General features: G+C 37.1%; 1 protein-coding gene across 1 annotated transcript in view; it reads left to right on the forward strand.

Moving 5' to 3' along the window:
• Positions 1-15,427, forward strand: part of SEPTIN7 (septin 7) — a gene marked incomplete at its 5' end in the record, with an annotated part of 64,206 nt that overhangs the window by 35,280 nt on the left and 13,499 nt on the right. Inside the window, 6 exons of the mRNA XM_027809990.2 lie at positions 1,321-1,427; positions 7,734-7,834; positions 8,320-8,454; positions 11,442-11,559; positions 13,367-13,459; positions 14,670-14,766. Of these exons, the coding sequence (XP_027665791.2) occupies positions 1,321-1,427; positions 7,734-7,834; positions 8,320-8,454; positions 11,442-11,559; positions 13,367-13,459; positions 14,670-14,766 (651 nt within the window). The remainder of the gene's footprint in view (positions 1-1,320; positions 1,428-7,733; positions 7,835-8,319; positions 8,455-11,441; positions 11,560-13,366; positions 13,460-14,669; positions 14,767-15,427) is intronic.

The raw sequence follows: 15,427 nt of genomic DNA on the forward strand, positions 1-15,427 counted from the left end.
AGGAGCTCTGGTTGCAATGTTTCATCAGCTGCTAATCCGTTTACAGTATAGCTAATCAGATTGCTCTGTTCCGTGCTGCAGAGACCTTGTGCTGTGCCATTGTAATTGAGATGGCTGATGTGTATAAACTAGCTTGTGTATGAAATCGAGCTGGCTATTACAGGCAAGACAAGGTCTTGTCTGCTGAGGTTTGTAACTGCTTTGTTTTGTAGCTCTCTACTACTTGCATTAACTCAGGGCACTTCAGTTTTGAAGCTTTCTGAGTTTAGTCTTTAAATCAACCATTATTTGTTGGGAATGGAGGGATTAGCAGGTTAGGCTTTTTCTTTTCAAAGTGCGGGGGCAGTGCAGCTCATTCTACTCCCTTAGTGAAACTATATAGTTTGCACCCAAATTTGTTAGCTTAAGAGCAAATTCCTGCATGACTGTTTAGGTCAATGACTACCAGCACTGCATATGAAAACTTAAACAGAAAACATCATTTTCATATGCTTATTTTCCTTGGTTCTTGTTGCCAGTGTGAATTGCTGTGTTGAAGTAGATTCTTTACAGTAGAAAAATAAGCAACTTTTTTTTTTAAATACTGTAATAAGTAGTTGATCTGAAATTCTTGCTCCTGTCTCTGTAGAGATGTAAATGGGGGGTAAGCTTTGCTGTGGGGACTTGTAACTGTATTTGCTTGGATTGTTGTGGCAGTAGTGCCTCCAGATTCTTTAGCAAGGCTGGTTTATTATTGCTGATGAACAAATTGGTTTTGTTTGTTGGTTTGTTTTTTAATCTCCCTCCCCTGCCCCAACAACAGAATTCCCAGGCAAACCACAGTTCTGAAACTTCATTTTAGCTCTTGTAGCTTTAGTAGTGAGACTGAATTAATTTTCACTTTTTTCCCCCACCCCCGGCCTCACCCCCTTTCTTTTTTCCCCTCCTTGATGATAAGACTCTCAAATAATACTTGAAATAAAGGAGATATTGTGACACCAAAGCAGGCTAAGCTAGGAAGTTATACCAGGAAGATAGCTTGTTTATAAAATTTAACGTGGGGTGATATCATCTTTGTGTTGTAACAGGAGCAATGGAGAAGAGCTAAATGCACTCAATCCTTAATGTGATCAGAAAAATGAACATCTATAGAATCCAACAGTGACAGTTGGATTTGCATGGTTTTCCTTGAAATTCAAAAACATGACAGGTTCTCAAAGCCTTAGAGCGGAGTGCATGTTTTCAGGTACTACATTTGAAAAGTATTTGAAATATAGATCTAAATGTTTATACCTGCTGTGATACTCCTGGTTTTACTGACACTGTTTTGTTTTCTTCCAGGTGAATCTGGACTGGGAAAATCAACATTAATCAACTCATTATTCTTAACAGAATTGTATTCCCCAGAGTATCCAGGTCCTTCACACAGAATTAAAAAGACTGTACAGGTATGTCTGGGAAAAAACTGCACCTTGAATGAAGTAACTTACAATCTAGTAATGCAAGGTGATCCAGTTGTCACATAAGCACCTGTATTTCCAGTAAGTTTAGCAGTTATGTGAAGCACCAAGAAAGGCTCAATGTGTCTTTCAGTGTACCTTAGCAATACAAAACTTCCAGGTTCTGAAACTGGTAGTCTGTTGAAGTGTGGGAACCTTGAAGTCAAGTACTTTGCATGCTGCCTGTATTTTAGAAACCTTATATGGCTGCAGTTCTCTTTGGAAATGGGATGTTTTATTATCAGTAAAAATACTGAGTGTATCTGTAGAAATATACAGATGTGCACTAACCCCCTTGACTGCTTAAGGCAGACATTTAGAAACTGTGTTAAAAGATTTGACGTAAGTGTAAGGACATAAGGTATGAAAGTATCCACCAGTCTTCTGCAGCCTGTATCCTTTGTCGTGCATTTTCTAATTATAAGTTGTTATTCTGAAACCTGTCAGGGGCTAGGGTGAACCTGGCTGACTTTTAAGTACTAGACTCCGTGCTTAGGCAAAAAAGATGTTCCTGCAAGTACATGATACAACAGAATTATTTAGTCAGGCTGGAAAACTGAAGTTGATCCATTCATTTTGTGTAATAATTTGCTACTGATCAGTTATATGTTTCTCTCAAGAAAAGGAGCATGCTTTTTGTATTATTAAAAATGTTATTAGGAAAAAAGAAATTTCCTAATAGGAAACACCTTCCACACCTAATAGGAAGAAATAAATAAATAATGTTGTGGGTAGCATAGGAAATAATTATATTTCAGTGGGCTGTTTTCTGCCTCCACAGCTGAGCAGCTGAATAAGGATGCATAAGCTCTGTTCATCTCTGCTGATGCACGTTAGACACTTGTTTAAGATTTTCATGAATATAGCTTGTAATAATCTAACTTTGTACAGATGAGGACCGGGGGTGCTCAGCATTGCTTCTGTTGTCCAGCCCAATTCTTCCAGCTGCAAAATGACAGCCTCAGACCACCTCAGCTGTGGCTGAAGTGATTTTGCAATTACAGAGTGGTCATAAGCGTTGTGTTGAGTTAGGAGGGTATGCGAGGTGCTAAACAGAAGCTGTAAAATCAAATGTTTTATTCAATGAAATCAAATAACTGCTCCAGTGCTATGATCCACTGACCTTACTGGTTTGTGGGGCTTTTGGTTTGTGTTTTTTAGAGGGGTTTAGGGTAAGGCTTTTTTAATCTAATCTCAAAACATTGAATAATTACCATTGGGCCAGGAAAACGTTATGCTCATACTAAGAAGGTTAAATGATGTTGCTTGTCAGCTCAGCATCAATCTTGAATACTAATACAAAATGCATTTGCTGTGGAATATCAATCCTTTAATTTGGAAGAAAGCTTTTGAACATTCTGAGCTTATTTCTCTAAGCTTTGGTCATGTCTATTAAGCTGTTTTATTGGTTTAATATAAAAGCATAGCAACTCTGACAAAATGACTTAAAACTTGCTAGCAGGGGCATTGGACCGTTATTTGAATTAGAAAGGTGGAATTTATGTACCTGTTTCAAAGAGATGTTAAGTGGGATGGAAAAGGTGTGCAAATAGTTAAGCTCTGGTATAATATGAATAATATGAAATAATCAGTGCCTGTTGGAAAACTAGGTAGGAGGATGACCTGTTTTTTATTGGAAGAGAGATGTAGTGTGATTCCATTCATTACTGTTCATTATACATTGGTTTAGCGGAAGCTAAACTAATTCAGGTTATGTTCATTGAATTATAGTTTAAATAACTTAATGATGTGTTGGATTCCCTGTCATTGGAAGACTTAATTTTATTTTTTAGATTGGGAAAAGTGGGAAGAATTTACATACAGACTAACAAAAACAATAACAAGACATCTTTCAAAGATAACTCAGTGCTGCCCTGTCTAAAGGTGGATCAGTGTAAGAAAAATTGAACTAAAACTGTGCACATAGCTTCTGGAATCAGAGTTAACTACTTTCATCTGTTAGGTGGCAAGGTTAGATGATCTGTTCATGCTGACCTTTTGAATTCTTCAGAGGTGATTTGATTTTTATTGATCTACTGGTTGAAGACAACCCCCATATTTTTTGTTAAGCTTCACTTAATTTTTTTTTTCTTTTTTTTCTTTTTAAGGTGTAGGGTAGGGGGTCAGGGCTTGAACAGAGCCCTGGCTGAAAAGCCATTGCATTTTTTCCTACATCCACTGTGTGGGCTAAAGCCTGAGGGTGGACAAGAGCTAGCCAAAACTACTTTCAGTACTGGGGTCTGTCATGACTCAGAAAATAATATGATTTGAATAAAATACATTTCAAGACCACCTTCCACTAAGAAATTACTGCTTACTCTTATCTGAGGGGTTTTTTGTTTGTGTATACTTGTAGTGCAATGTTGCTTTGCTTTCAGTTACTTGTGCTGAATGAAAAATCGGTAAGCATGGCATTTTAAGAAGGAAACTGAAACTGTCTTATTTAATTGTCAGTGTCTAAGTGAGGATAAAACTGTTTCCCCCTACAACCTTGAAAATCTAGTGGGTTTAATAAAAACATAAAATGTGTATGTTGTGGAGGTGATTCCAGTCAAGCATTAAATCAAAGAACCAACAGTGGGAGCTGCTATTTGGATCCACATGGGATTTGTACTCTTTGCCAGTGTAAATCTGTCTAAGCTGAGGATGCCAAAGGTTTTGTAGAGTAGAGATGAGACAAGCCACCAGAGCATTCTAAAGTCTTGGTGGTGGTAATCACCTGTTTCTATGTGGTGAGAATAACTTACTGATCAGAAACTGTGTAAGATCTCGCATAGATAAATACAAACTGGTTTGGGCTTGAAAACAATTGCAGTTTCAAGTTGTTTTGTGAGGCAGGTCCTTTGTATTAATTTAATGGAAAACAGAAAAACGGTTAGTAGTAAGTGATTTGATGTCAGATGAATTTAAAGGAAACTTCTTCAGAAATGATGGGGTATGAAATATATTTTCTCTGAACATCATTTGACTATCTTAGAGTATGGTAAGAGCTTGTTTAATCCATTAGAAGTAGTCAAGCTGTAACAAGCATCATGTTGTGAATGCTGTGTTGTAACTGCCAAGGAGATCAGTGTGACCCAGTTGACTGGAGTGCATGGGAAAATGGCTGTTTGGAGGAGACTTTTATTAAAACGTTTTAAATTCCAGGACTCGAACTAATGTTTTCTATTAATCCCTTGGGAATACTTGTAAATCAGATGATAGGATGCAGTTGGATTCTTAACTATGAATGACACTATTTTACAGTAATTTTTCTGGATCTTTTCCAGATGTTGCTGCCTTCTGTGCCTTTGACCATGTATGGACACATCTATTTAGGCTAGAAAAATGCAACTTTACAGAGGCCTTACGGCAGGTTCTTCACCTACTATCTCTTACCAATAGTCTCTACCACTTACAATATACGGTGGATATCATCTGATTGTCCACAACACAAGCATAGGATATTTAATTTGATCAACTAATGTTTCTTGTTCCGTAGGATTTTGAAAACCCTGCTCTGATAGCAAGATACTTACATGAATTTATGGAAAGTAAGAATAAATTTAAATCCTCACCACCCAGTAAGGTATTAGCACTGTCTGCAGAGATTCAGTTACTGCAGGCAAAAGTTACTGCACCTTTGTCAGAAGGTGGCTTCACAAATTCGCCACATTTAAATTTTACAAGCATACAGAATCAGGAAAAATGTTTGGCGTGGCATTTCTGAGTATCTCCTGACCTTCCTTTTCCTTTGTTATAAACACATGTTCAAGATAATGGTTTATTAATTGCTGCTTTTGTAAAAGCATTCCACTGTGAGTACTTAATAATTTAAAGATTCTCCTTGGGAATTTTTGTGCTGGAGAATAAAGCTGATACCTTGTAAGCACTTGGCAAGAGTACAGCTCGTAACATTACCATCTCTAATATTTTGAAAGCGTTAGGAGTTTCTTAACACTTGCAAAGAGCTCAGTTATAGGAGGGCATTGTAGTTACTATATGCAAGAAAGCAAAAAGAATACAAGGCATCAGAAGTTAATCTGTGTGCTAAAACTTGACAGTAGTAAACTCTTGGCTGAGTAGACTGTGTGACTGGGGATTACTGTCGTGCGTTGTGGCATTCAATAAAATTTCTCTGTAGAACCCTTGAGGGGTAAAAAAATTACATTCATCACAATTAAGTTTTTAAAGCACTGCATGTATTCCTAGGTTCTCAAGGTTTTGGACTGGATGCTTTCAGAAAGATAGGAGTTACATAGTTAATGAAAAGGCAGCCTGGTGGTGTCTCAGGCTGTGTGTGTACTGGGGCTTTTTTTTTCTTTTTCTTTTTTTTTTTTTTTTTAACCTTCCTAACCTTTGCAGTAAGCCTGCTCAAGTAGGGGTTTGAATTGGGTGGCCTGGAAGTCCACCCCAACCCCAGGCCACCCCAACCTGGATTCTTGTGAGACTAGCATCTAGGTAAACCAGTGTTGGGGCTGGGGACTCTTTGTTTTATGAAGCTGCTTTACTGATTTTGTATTTGTGTTTTTGTTATGTGAAGAACCAGCTCGTGACAATTGCATGCTCTGGACAGCGATAGTGTAGCTGAGTTAGGTTTTTGACACCTAGCAGTAAAAAGGATTGATCTGGCTCAGATAGGATCCCCAGCGCTGAGCAGATAAAAATAATATCCTGCATACTCGGAGATTAAATGTGGAGCTTTCTTTGCAGTTAGTTACTGCTTTCTGTGGTTTTGTGTATTCTTTTCCTGAATTGGAATCAGTGTTTTGCTTGTGCAAGAGGTATTTAGTTTGACTTTGTGTAGAGTGTTAATTTATCTTGTAGATTGACATTGCATCACGTAACCAGTGATTGCAAAGTGTTTGTAACAATGTTCAGGTGTGGCTGTGAGAGTGTCTGTTTCACCTATATAACTAGGGATGTGCAAGTGCTTGAGCTGCGTTGATACAATCTCAGATCTTGAGCTGGTCAAGAGACCATCCAGATAGGATTTACTTTCAGAGTAGAAACTTTGATAACTCTTCACTGAATGTTCTTGTGGGTGTTCGCCTGGTTATATTTAACTTTCTTTTTTCCCTCCAGTTAGGGTTCAGGAGACTTAAGAAATGTTAAGCAATGTGCAACCAGGTGGCATCAACGTCTGCCAACTCGTGTGTGGCTCTGAATAAATGGCTTCCGTTGTTCATTTCTTGAATCCATATCTTGAAAACAGCATCACTAGTGATTTAATAGATATTGTCTTAATATCAGGGGAAAACTGTTTAAATGTGTGAGCAGTTGGCAAGAGCCAACGTGCTCACGTGAGTTTGTAATTTGTAATTTCTTGCTACTGTGGATCACACTGATACGACAGTGCTGTACAGCACTTTCTTAAGCAGATACACTTGACGTTGGCATTGCCAATAATTAAGGAGGTATTGGCAGAAAGAAAGGGGTAGCAGTCAGTTTGCTGTTCAGCCTAAGTTGTCTGTGTCATGACGTGTTTAATCTGTTTGATAACATGCTCACTGCAAGCTGACTGAGCTGTGCTGCCGATGGGTGGTCACAACTTGAGGCACGCATTCCCACGCCCAGATCTCACATCGTGCCTTGTGCTGATGCAGTTGCCTTCTGAGCCAGGTTTCCATCAGTGACCTGAGCTAACAGGAACAAATCCATTACGGTCACATGAGGTCTAGCTCAGCAGATTGCAGCTAGATTATATTACTTTCCAATATCAATCTGTTTGTAACAGGAAACCATCACTTTCTATGATTCCTTTCCCAAGCATTATACTAGCTGAAGAATAAATATATTCTTAAAAACACATTAACAGGACTAGAAATGTAGTATCTAAGATGCTTGGGGGGAGGTTTAGTTTTGAAAATTGTCATTTTCTTTGAAGTGACAAAGTTTACTCCAAAGTATAATGCCTGCTGTATCAGAATGTCTGGATATCTCAGAATGTAAGTATTTTTAATATATATATTTTTATTTTTTATATTGGCATTAGTATTGTTGGTTAGGGTTTCTCCTGTTGACAGGAGTTAAGATATTAAGGTATCCTATTTACTTAGATGGGTTCTTTTATCACTTTATTTAAATTATGACTCTTCTCTTTAATGATTTTCAATTTATAGAGACTTTATAAGCAAAACATGAATGCAGTATTCGTCTGAAACAGAAAAGTTAGTAATTCTTTGTAAGAGGACTTATTCATGGATTGCTTTTCCCGGTGTTTACGATGAGTGACAAAATTGCTAAAAATTTAATCTTGCCTTATTCATTTTTCAGGTTGAGCAGTCAAAAGTTTTAATCAAGGAGGGTGGTGTTCAGTTACTACTTACAATAGTTGACACACCAGGATTTGGCGATGCTGTGGATAATAGTAATTGGTAAGACATTCTTTCAGTTAGCTTAAAACCTTAACTACTGTAGTTCCAAGTACCTTTATAGCTCCATTGAAATGCTGTCAGCTTTTCCCTTTAAAGTAAATGGAGCATTTGGCTCTTTATCCAGTTTGTGCAGTGTGCAGAACCAACTTCTGTACTGTCACAAGATGTGACCAGTAAAGTGAATTCCTTTGGCTACTGTTCTTAAGTGTTCTATTTAATGCTATTATAATGAAGGTAATTATGTTTGAAAGGGTTTTTCAGTGAATTTACAGATTGTATCTCCAGAGCTATGTAACTTGGATGTATGTTGAGGAGCTGGTCACTTAAAATGTGCTGTGTTGGAATGTCTTAATTAAAAAAAAAAAAAAAAAGAAAAAAAAAAGGGCAAGCCATGGGGAAATAGTGTACATCTATTTCTTAGCAAAGACGGACTTTTTTACGTAAATGATATAACTTACAGGTTTTTATTCATGTAACCTCTGCAGTTGGCAGCCGGTTATCGACTACATTGACAGTAAATTTGAGGACTACCTGAATGCAGAATCTCGAGTGAACAGACGTCAGATGCCAGATAATAGAGTGCAGTGTTGTTTATACTTCATTGCTCCTTCAGGACATGGGTTCGTATTAGTGTATATTGTATTTTCTTTCTCTGTCTTTTATCTTGGATAAACATCCAAATTTGGCACTCTTAGTTATATAAAGTTCCAAATAGAATTTTCTTAATGGCCTGTAGGCCATCCTTAATTTCAAAGATGAGCTTGCTTTGGCTTGTCAAACATCAGCAAGCCAGACAAGCATAAATTAGAATACGAGAAAACATGATTGCACATCAATTATCTGACAAGGAAAATAGTACTAGAACAATTAAAATTACAGAGGTGTTCGCAAGTGCCATGTATGTTTGTGATCTATATCTTTTGTTCAGATCAGGAGGAGAAACTGGTTCACACTTGAAGCAACAGGATTTTTCCTTTCCATTCTTCCTCCTTCCCTTTGACTTTAATGATAAATTGAAGATGGGAAGTTTCCTGCACGCTTTAATTCACCTGGGGTGTAATCTTTTGTCTAGTGATAATTCCAATATAGGCATTATGGTTTTTTTTTTTTTTCAATTATTATGCAATCTTCCACCCCTGCTTAGTTTTTAACTTGATCAGACTTCTATCTAGTGGTAGAGAGAGAGAACTGCATTTCCAGGGTGTATTAGATGCAGGTTGATTGTGTCTGAAATTGATAAGATGTTAAGCAACCATTGTCTAGCTGATCAAATTTGTCAGACTCTTAAGTTATACCTTCAAAACCAGAAGGAAGAGAAGTAGCCTATGCTACTGTATGTGTCAAAAGTAGTAAAACTTGAAGAGAGCGATGAAGGAATTTTGAGGAATATTCCTCAGGCAGTGAAAAATGCCAGCTATTATGCTCAGTTTCTGTAGCTAGTGTTGGAATGGTTCTAATCATTTTGAGCTAGACAGAGATGTTCCAAATTTGGAAAGGAGTACTGAGGGGTGGAGAAGAGTTGTTCTTCTAGACTTGCCTTAATGAAACATTTTTTGTTGTTGTTCAACATGCATGTTTGTAATGTCAGTTTTGCTCAGCATGCATGTCAATTTTTAAATGCAAACGCTTTAAATCCTTGGCATACACTGTTTTACTAGTGTACAAAATCAAAATATTATCTAAATAAAGGGAAGATGATCAGTTCTTTGTGTTAGTCAATCTTTTTTGAGCTTTTTCAAAAAAACCTTTGTCTTCCCTCCACACTTCTCTCTTACCCATTTAAAGTTTCTAAACTAGTGGGAGGTGCAAATTGTAAGGAAAAATAAAGGTAATACTTCAGTTAAATTAAGTTTTGGTCACTAAATTTGTGAGGCTAAAAAGCTGGAAAAATTTGTTCCTTGCACGGGTATTTCATGTTATTCTTGTGGGGGCCTGTAAAGTTGAGCTGGGTTTGCATAATGTTTTTCAGTTACTGGAGTAAATGCTTGGAATTGTCATCTAATTAAAGGAAATTAATGAAGCACAGAAAAAATGGGTGCTGCTGTTAGCATTCATTTCTTCTTAAGATCCTGTCTTCTCTGAAGGGGCATTGCTTGCTTCCTACCTGTTTTTTGTAGTGGTGCAGTCTTCAGTCATGTTTCCAACAGCACATGCAACCCATCGAGTAATGTACTCTTTGCTTTTAATGCATGATTGTGTTTACATTGAATTAAAGCCATTTGTAGGTGTACTTACTTCATTTGTCCTTATAACTTCATACATTCACAAAAGCCTACTTTTTGCAATCTATAAAGAAGAAAATTATGCAGGTTAGGTCCTTCAATTTAACGCATCCCATTGTTTTTAGCTGGTATCCACATAAACATCTGAATCGATAAGTTAGTTGGTATGGGGGTGGTTACGGGGAGAGAGTGAAGGGGCTGGAGGAGCCTTCCAGGTAAGGGAATGGGGTGATAATGTGCAGCCTTTCTGCAACGCTAGGCTCCTCATGTAAAGGCTTCCTGCTTCAGTCTACACTGTCAGCTGAAGACCTTGAGGTGAGCACTGTCGTCGTTCTGAACGTTCTGCTTTGGCAACTGCCCGGCAGCTGGTGTTGCCCTGGGTAGCTTTTTGGAGTGAGGAGAGGAAAGCGTATTGAGATGGATAGATAGTTAAACCAGTGCTCTTAATCTAGATGTGCATTAATGTTATTTACTTAACAGAAACATGTTGAGAAGCTGAGAAATTCAGTGACAGGTAGAAATGTTAAAGTGTATATTCTTTAACACTTTATTTATTCTTTTACATATAGTTTGGAAAAGAAGCTAAATTTGAGTACCAACTGAATCTGTTTTTAATGTTCCTAATCCTAATTTCTTTTATATGAAGAGAAATAATCTTGAGTCCTTTAAATGACTCCTTTAAGCCTGACTAAACGCTGAAATTCTGAAGCATTAATGCATCACGGCCTCTGTGGCTTTACTTTATCAAGCAGGAAATATTGACCACTTTGATCCACGTCAATGGTTTTATATACCCATATGGTGGGTGGTTTAGTTTTTATGTCAGTCACCCACTTTCATAATGTTTTTATTGTTATACGTAGCGATTTACAGATTAGATATTTCTACTTCATTTGTACATAGGCCACAGAGTTTATATACTAGATTGCTAAAGACAGTAAAAACCCCAAAACCTCAGAGCCCACTTTCAGGAAGAAGCATAGAAATAAACATTACTTCCAGAAACTGAAACTGCATATGTGAACAGAGCATCATTCACAACTGTAAGCTCTTACCAGCCAGGCTTTAAGTGGGACTGTCTTCCAGCTAATGACACAAGCTTTACTACCTTCATAGGAGAGTTCTTATTACTTGCTTAAATGAGTGTAATTTCAGCTAGCAGTGGTCTCATGACTTCTAGCAATATTAATTTACGACTTACCCTCTGGGCTTGCACAGTTCTGGGGGATTTCCTAGAGCAGTCACAGGTAGCCTTCTGAATTTCATTCAAGCATCTGTCGCTCACAAATCAGTGTCTTAAGGGTAGTTGTCAGGACAAATCTCAAATCATTTGTACATTCTTGTTTAATTAATATAAATTGCGAAGCTCTAATGCTGTCTTTCAGACTTAAGCCTTTGGATATAGAGTTTATGAAGCGCCTGCATGAAAAAGTGAATATCATTCCACTTATTGCCAAAGCAGACACACTTACACCTGAGGAATGCCAACAGTTTAAAAAACAGGTGAGCTGAAAGATTAATATTTACAACATGGGGTAATTTAGTAAGTAGGCCCCTATGGAAATGGTGAGATTTAACTTCTTGCATATGAAGTTTAAACCCTGAAGCAACAACTTGAGACAGCAAAGCTAAGTAATTTATATATCTAGATTTAATTATATTTCTTGGTGAAATAATCTTGTTTCTATCCTCAGGGGGAGAGGTTTCAAGTCTAGTATGTTTCTTGGCAGGTGAAATAATTCACTGCTGAGATAAAAATCAGTCAGGGAGGAAGGGAGCTTTCAAGATTTAGGTGCCAAACAGAAGTTGTGTGCTTGAAAAGATTTAAAAAAAAAAAAAGCTATTTAACAGTATCACAGTAGTATTGATTGTATTGTGGTATTCACTTTTGTGTTGATGCGCTATATTTATTAAAGATGCCTCAGGTATTAGATCAGAATCAGTATGCCTGTTGCTCAGTCTTGGGCTGCGGTAATGTATTTTAAAGACGGTGATACAATGCTAACATTGATACAACTGATAAAATTTCTTTTGTAGAAAAAATTTGGTATTACTGTCTCCAAGTGGTTTATGTTTTATTTCAACTACATGAACAGAGTAGAACATTTAGGCTTTGTTGTATTGTATGAGGAGGATAAGGAGGACCCAGAAAAGGACAAGACAAGGCATGAAGTTTGTTTTATTGAACTGTGTTCAGTCCTAGCTTAGAAGAATACAGGGTCTGAAAAGAAGTTGGTATTAAGAGATGTTGTGTGCAATACTCTTGATCTAAGACTGAAAATGGAAGGACATTTTCTTCCTTGGAGGAGCTTAAGCAAGGTGCTGTAGTCCTGAAGTCTGTTTTGGTTGCATTTTAGGAGGCCTTTTTATGTAAAGAAGGGAGAAAATGGTAGAACGCAGAATATTTCTTAATATATAAGCAGCTTTATCAGTGAGTTGGTGTTAAATAGGGGAGACTTTCCCAAATGAAAATAAGTCCTTATGTGAATTGGGAACTTACATTCTTATAAGAGTGCAAACCCATGAACCAGAAATATTCCCCAAGGCTCTGCAGTGTAGCTGTTGGCTTAATGGTCTAATACTTTTCCGTTTTAAAATTCTGGAAAACTAATCAGCTTGTTTTTGAAAATAGCCTTCAGGCAAATCAAGCACCAAAACAGCACAGTCTCATTTTTGATGACGCTGTCAGTTATTCTTAAGTTTTCATTAGTGCTTGCAAATACTTTTCAACACAGCTAACTGCTAGAGTCAGTCCATCAGTCACAAGCTCTATTAAAATGGGCAGGTGATTCTGCTTGAAGCAACTGATGCTCAGGTGAGCTAGAAATGGAAAAGAATAGGAGTGACAGCAGTAGCTATTGTGAGAACTCCAAGGGCTGAAGCATGTCTGCAGTTATCTATTCAAATTTTTTTTTTAAGGGACTCAGTTACACAACTAGCTAGGGAATTTAAGCTGTATTGTATTAGGTTTTCTGTGTGCAGGTAGAATTCCCATTAGTGTAAATGTCTGTTTGCCCTGCTGCAGGAAACTGATGTTCATTTTTGCTGTATTGATGGATAGTGTTCTGTTAGCTGTGGGGCTCTGGCTCTGATCCTGTCTTCTCCTGGTTAAGGAGAGGTAGTCATGCCAATAAATCCCTTGGGGTCACCTGATGGTGTTAAACATGTGCAAGTTTTGTGATATAACTCAGTCACCTTAATATGCAAGGGTCTTTCATATCAAACAAAAGGAGGGAGAATCAGATTGCAGCAAGAAATAGGGTTACTGCAAAGTATGAATTCCTCAAACAAATAACATTTTTGTTTTTAGATAATGAAAGAAATCCAAGAACACAAAATTAAAATATATGAATTTCCAGAAACAGATGATGAAGAAGAAAATAAGATTGTTAAAAAGATAAAGGTAAATAATTCTTTTTGGAAAAACTGCTTACTGGAGGGGGGTGTGGTAGAACGGTAAAAGCTTTTTGTCATTACTGAAGAGCCCACCAAAATGTTTAGAAGATAAAAATCAGATATAAACCTGTTCTAAGAGTCACTGCTCCTCAGCAGAGGCAATGAATGACACTCTTGGATGACTTAAGTCCTTTAATGGCTAAACTTCAGAATGAGAGCACTAGATCACATGTTCATTTAATAAACTCTTAAGACCACTTTCTTTTTATTTCATCCCTATTTGACTTTTCTCCACCTACCACATTTTGTTTGATTCTGAGCTTTGAAGGAGGCAAGAGCTGTCTTTCAGGCAGAGGTGTGCAGTGGCACAGTGTGTCTGTATTACAGTTAATAGCTGTCTGACTAATTGATATACTGAAACCTTAATAGAGACAAATGACTAAAGAAAATCAAAAGGACTGTCAGGCTGTTGAAAGGCTTTTTCTTTGTTTACTTGTGGTTTTGGTTTGTTCTTTTATGTTGGAGTCCATCTTGTATATGTTTCTTGAGCCTTGCTTCTGTTTGTTCAGTATCTTTAACAGCCTATAAAGGCTTTCAAATTTTTTTGTTACTGTGGAAGTCACCTAGGATAGATAAACACAAATAGCACAAATGTAAGATATTCTGGGGCTAAGCCTAAAGGAGAAGAGCAGGATAAAAGCAAGGACAAAAGTCCAAAATACTTATCTTTGTACACTGTTCCTTTCAGCAGCGTGATGCTGCTCTTGGCCTCTTTGTTGCTTGTTACACTGAAGAGATTTTTGGTTCAGCTGAAAACAAGAATTTCAAGTAGTTCTTTGCCAAACCTTTGAAAAACTGGGTACAAGACCCAGTCAAAGTAACAGGCCTTGTAGCCAGTGAGGATATGAATTGGTAAATAATTACTGTGCAGTTGAGTAAATAGGAAATGGTTTGCCTGCTGCCTAGTTTACTAAATAACAGTAATGTCTGTTTCTTAACTAGATTTACAGAATACAACAGTGTAAGGAATTTGAGAGATGTATATGTGTATATTTGTCATTTCACTAGGCAGAGGTCAGTAAACATAATTATTGCACTTCGGGTAAGCTGTGTTATAGTGCCAAACTAGCTTACATCAAGTTTATACATAGGCATGCTTTCAGTATCTTTTGGCAATAGAAATTTTGATTTTTTTAAAGTAATACTTTATCTTGTAGGACCGTTTACCTCTTGCTGTGGTAGGTAGTAATACGATCATTGAAGTCAATGGCAAGAGAGTTAGAGGAAGGCAGTACCCGTGGGGTGTTGCAGAAGGTAAGGCTTTCTCATGATTTTTTTTGTTATCTATTTCAAACTTACTAGACATTAGTCTGTATTTGAAATGTTTGATGTGCTTAATTTCAATGTGCTTTGGTCTGGAAATTATTGAATATACATTTATTGTTGTGACAGACTTGGAACAAGGTAAAGGTTCAGCAACATGTAACTTTGCAAACAGATTCCTGTTAAAGCCTCAGTGGGGAATTGTAAAACCTGTAGTAACTTAACTGCAGTTAACAATGAGACTTAAATTACAACAGTTTGTTAGCATTCTTATTTTAATTTTCTTCATGCAAAACCTACATATTTTTTGATTCCTCTTTCTAAAGTATTCGCATTATAAATGTTAATTTGATCAGCTTGACTATTTAAAGTGTCTGGAAGAATTTGTTTTTTTCCCCAAACATCTGAGTCTTAATTGCTGGAGTGTAGCAACAGGAAGGTACCTGGTAATTAATTGAATACTTCTGATAGTTGTTTTTTTTCCATGTTTGGTGGTGTGGGTTTGCTTAAATTATTATTACTCATTTTAAATTTACTTTCCACTGTTAGAGAAGCTTGAAGATAACTGTATGTTCTGCAGGCAGCCATTGCCTGTGCTTTAATACTATTCACTTATTTCGAAATGGCACATGGCATACCTTGCACCATGCTG

The sequence above is a fragment of the Falco cherrug genome, chromosome 4 (assembly GCF_023634085.1).
Source record: "Falco cherrug isolate bFalChe1 chromosome 4, bFalChe1.pri, whole genome shotgun sequence".
NCBI classification, from domain to species: domain Eukaryota; kingdom Metazoa; phylum Chordata; class Aves; order Falconiformes; family Falconidae; genus Falco; species Falco cherrug.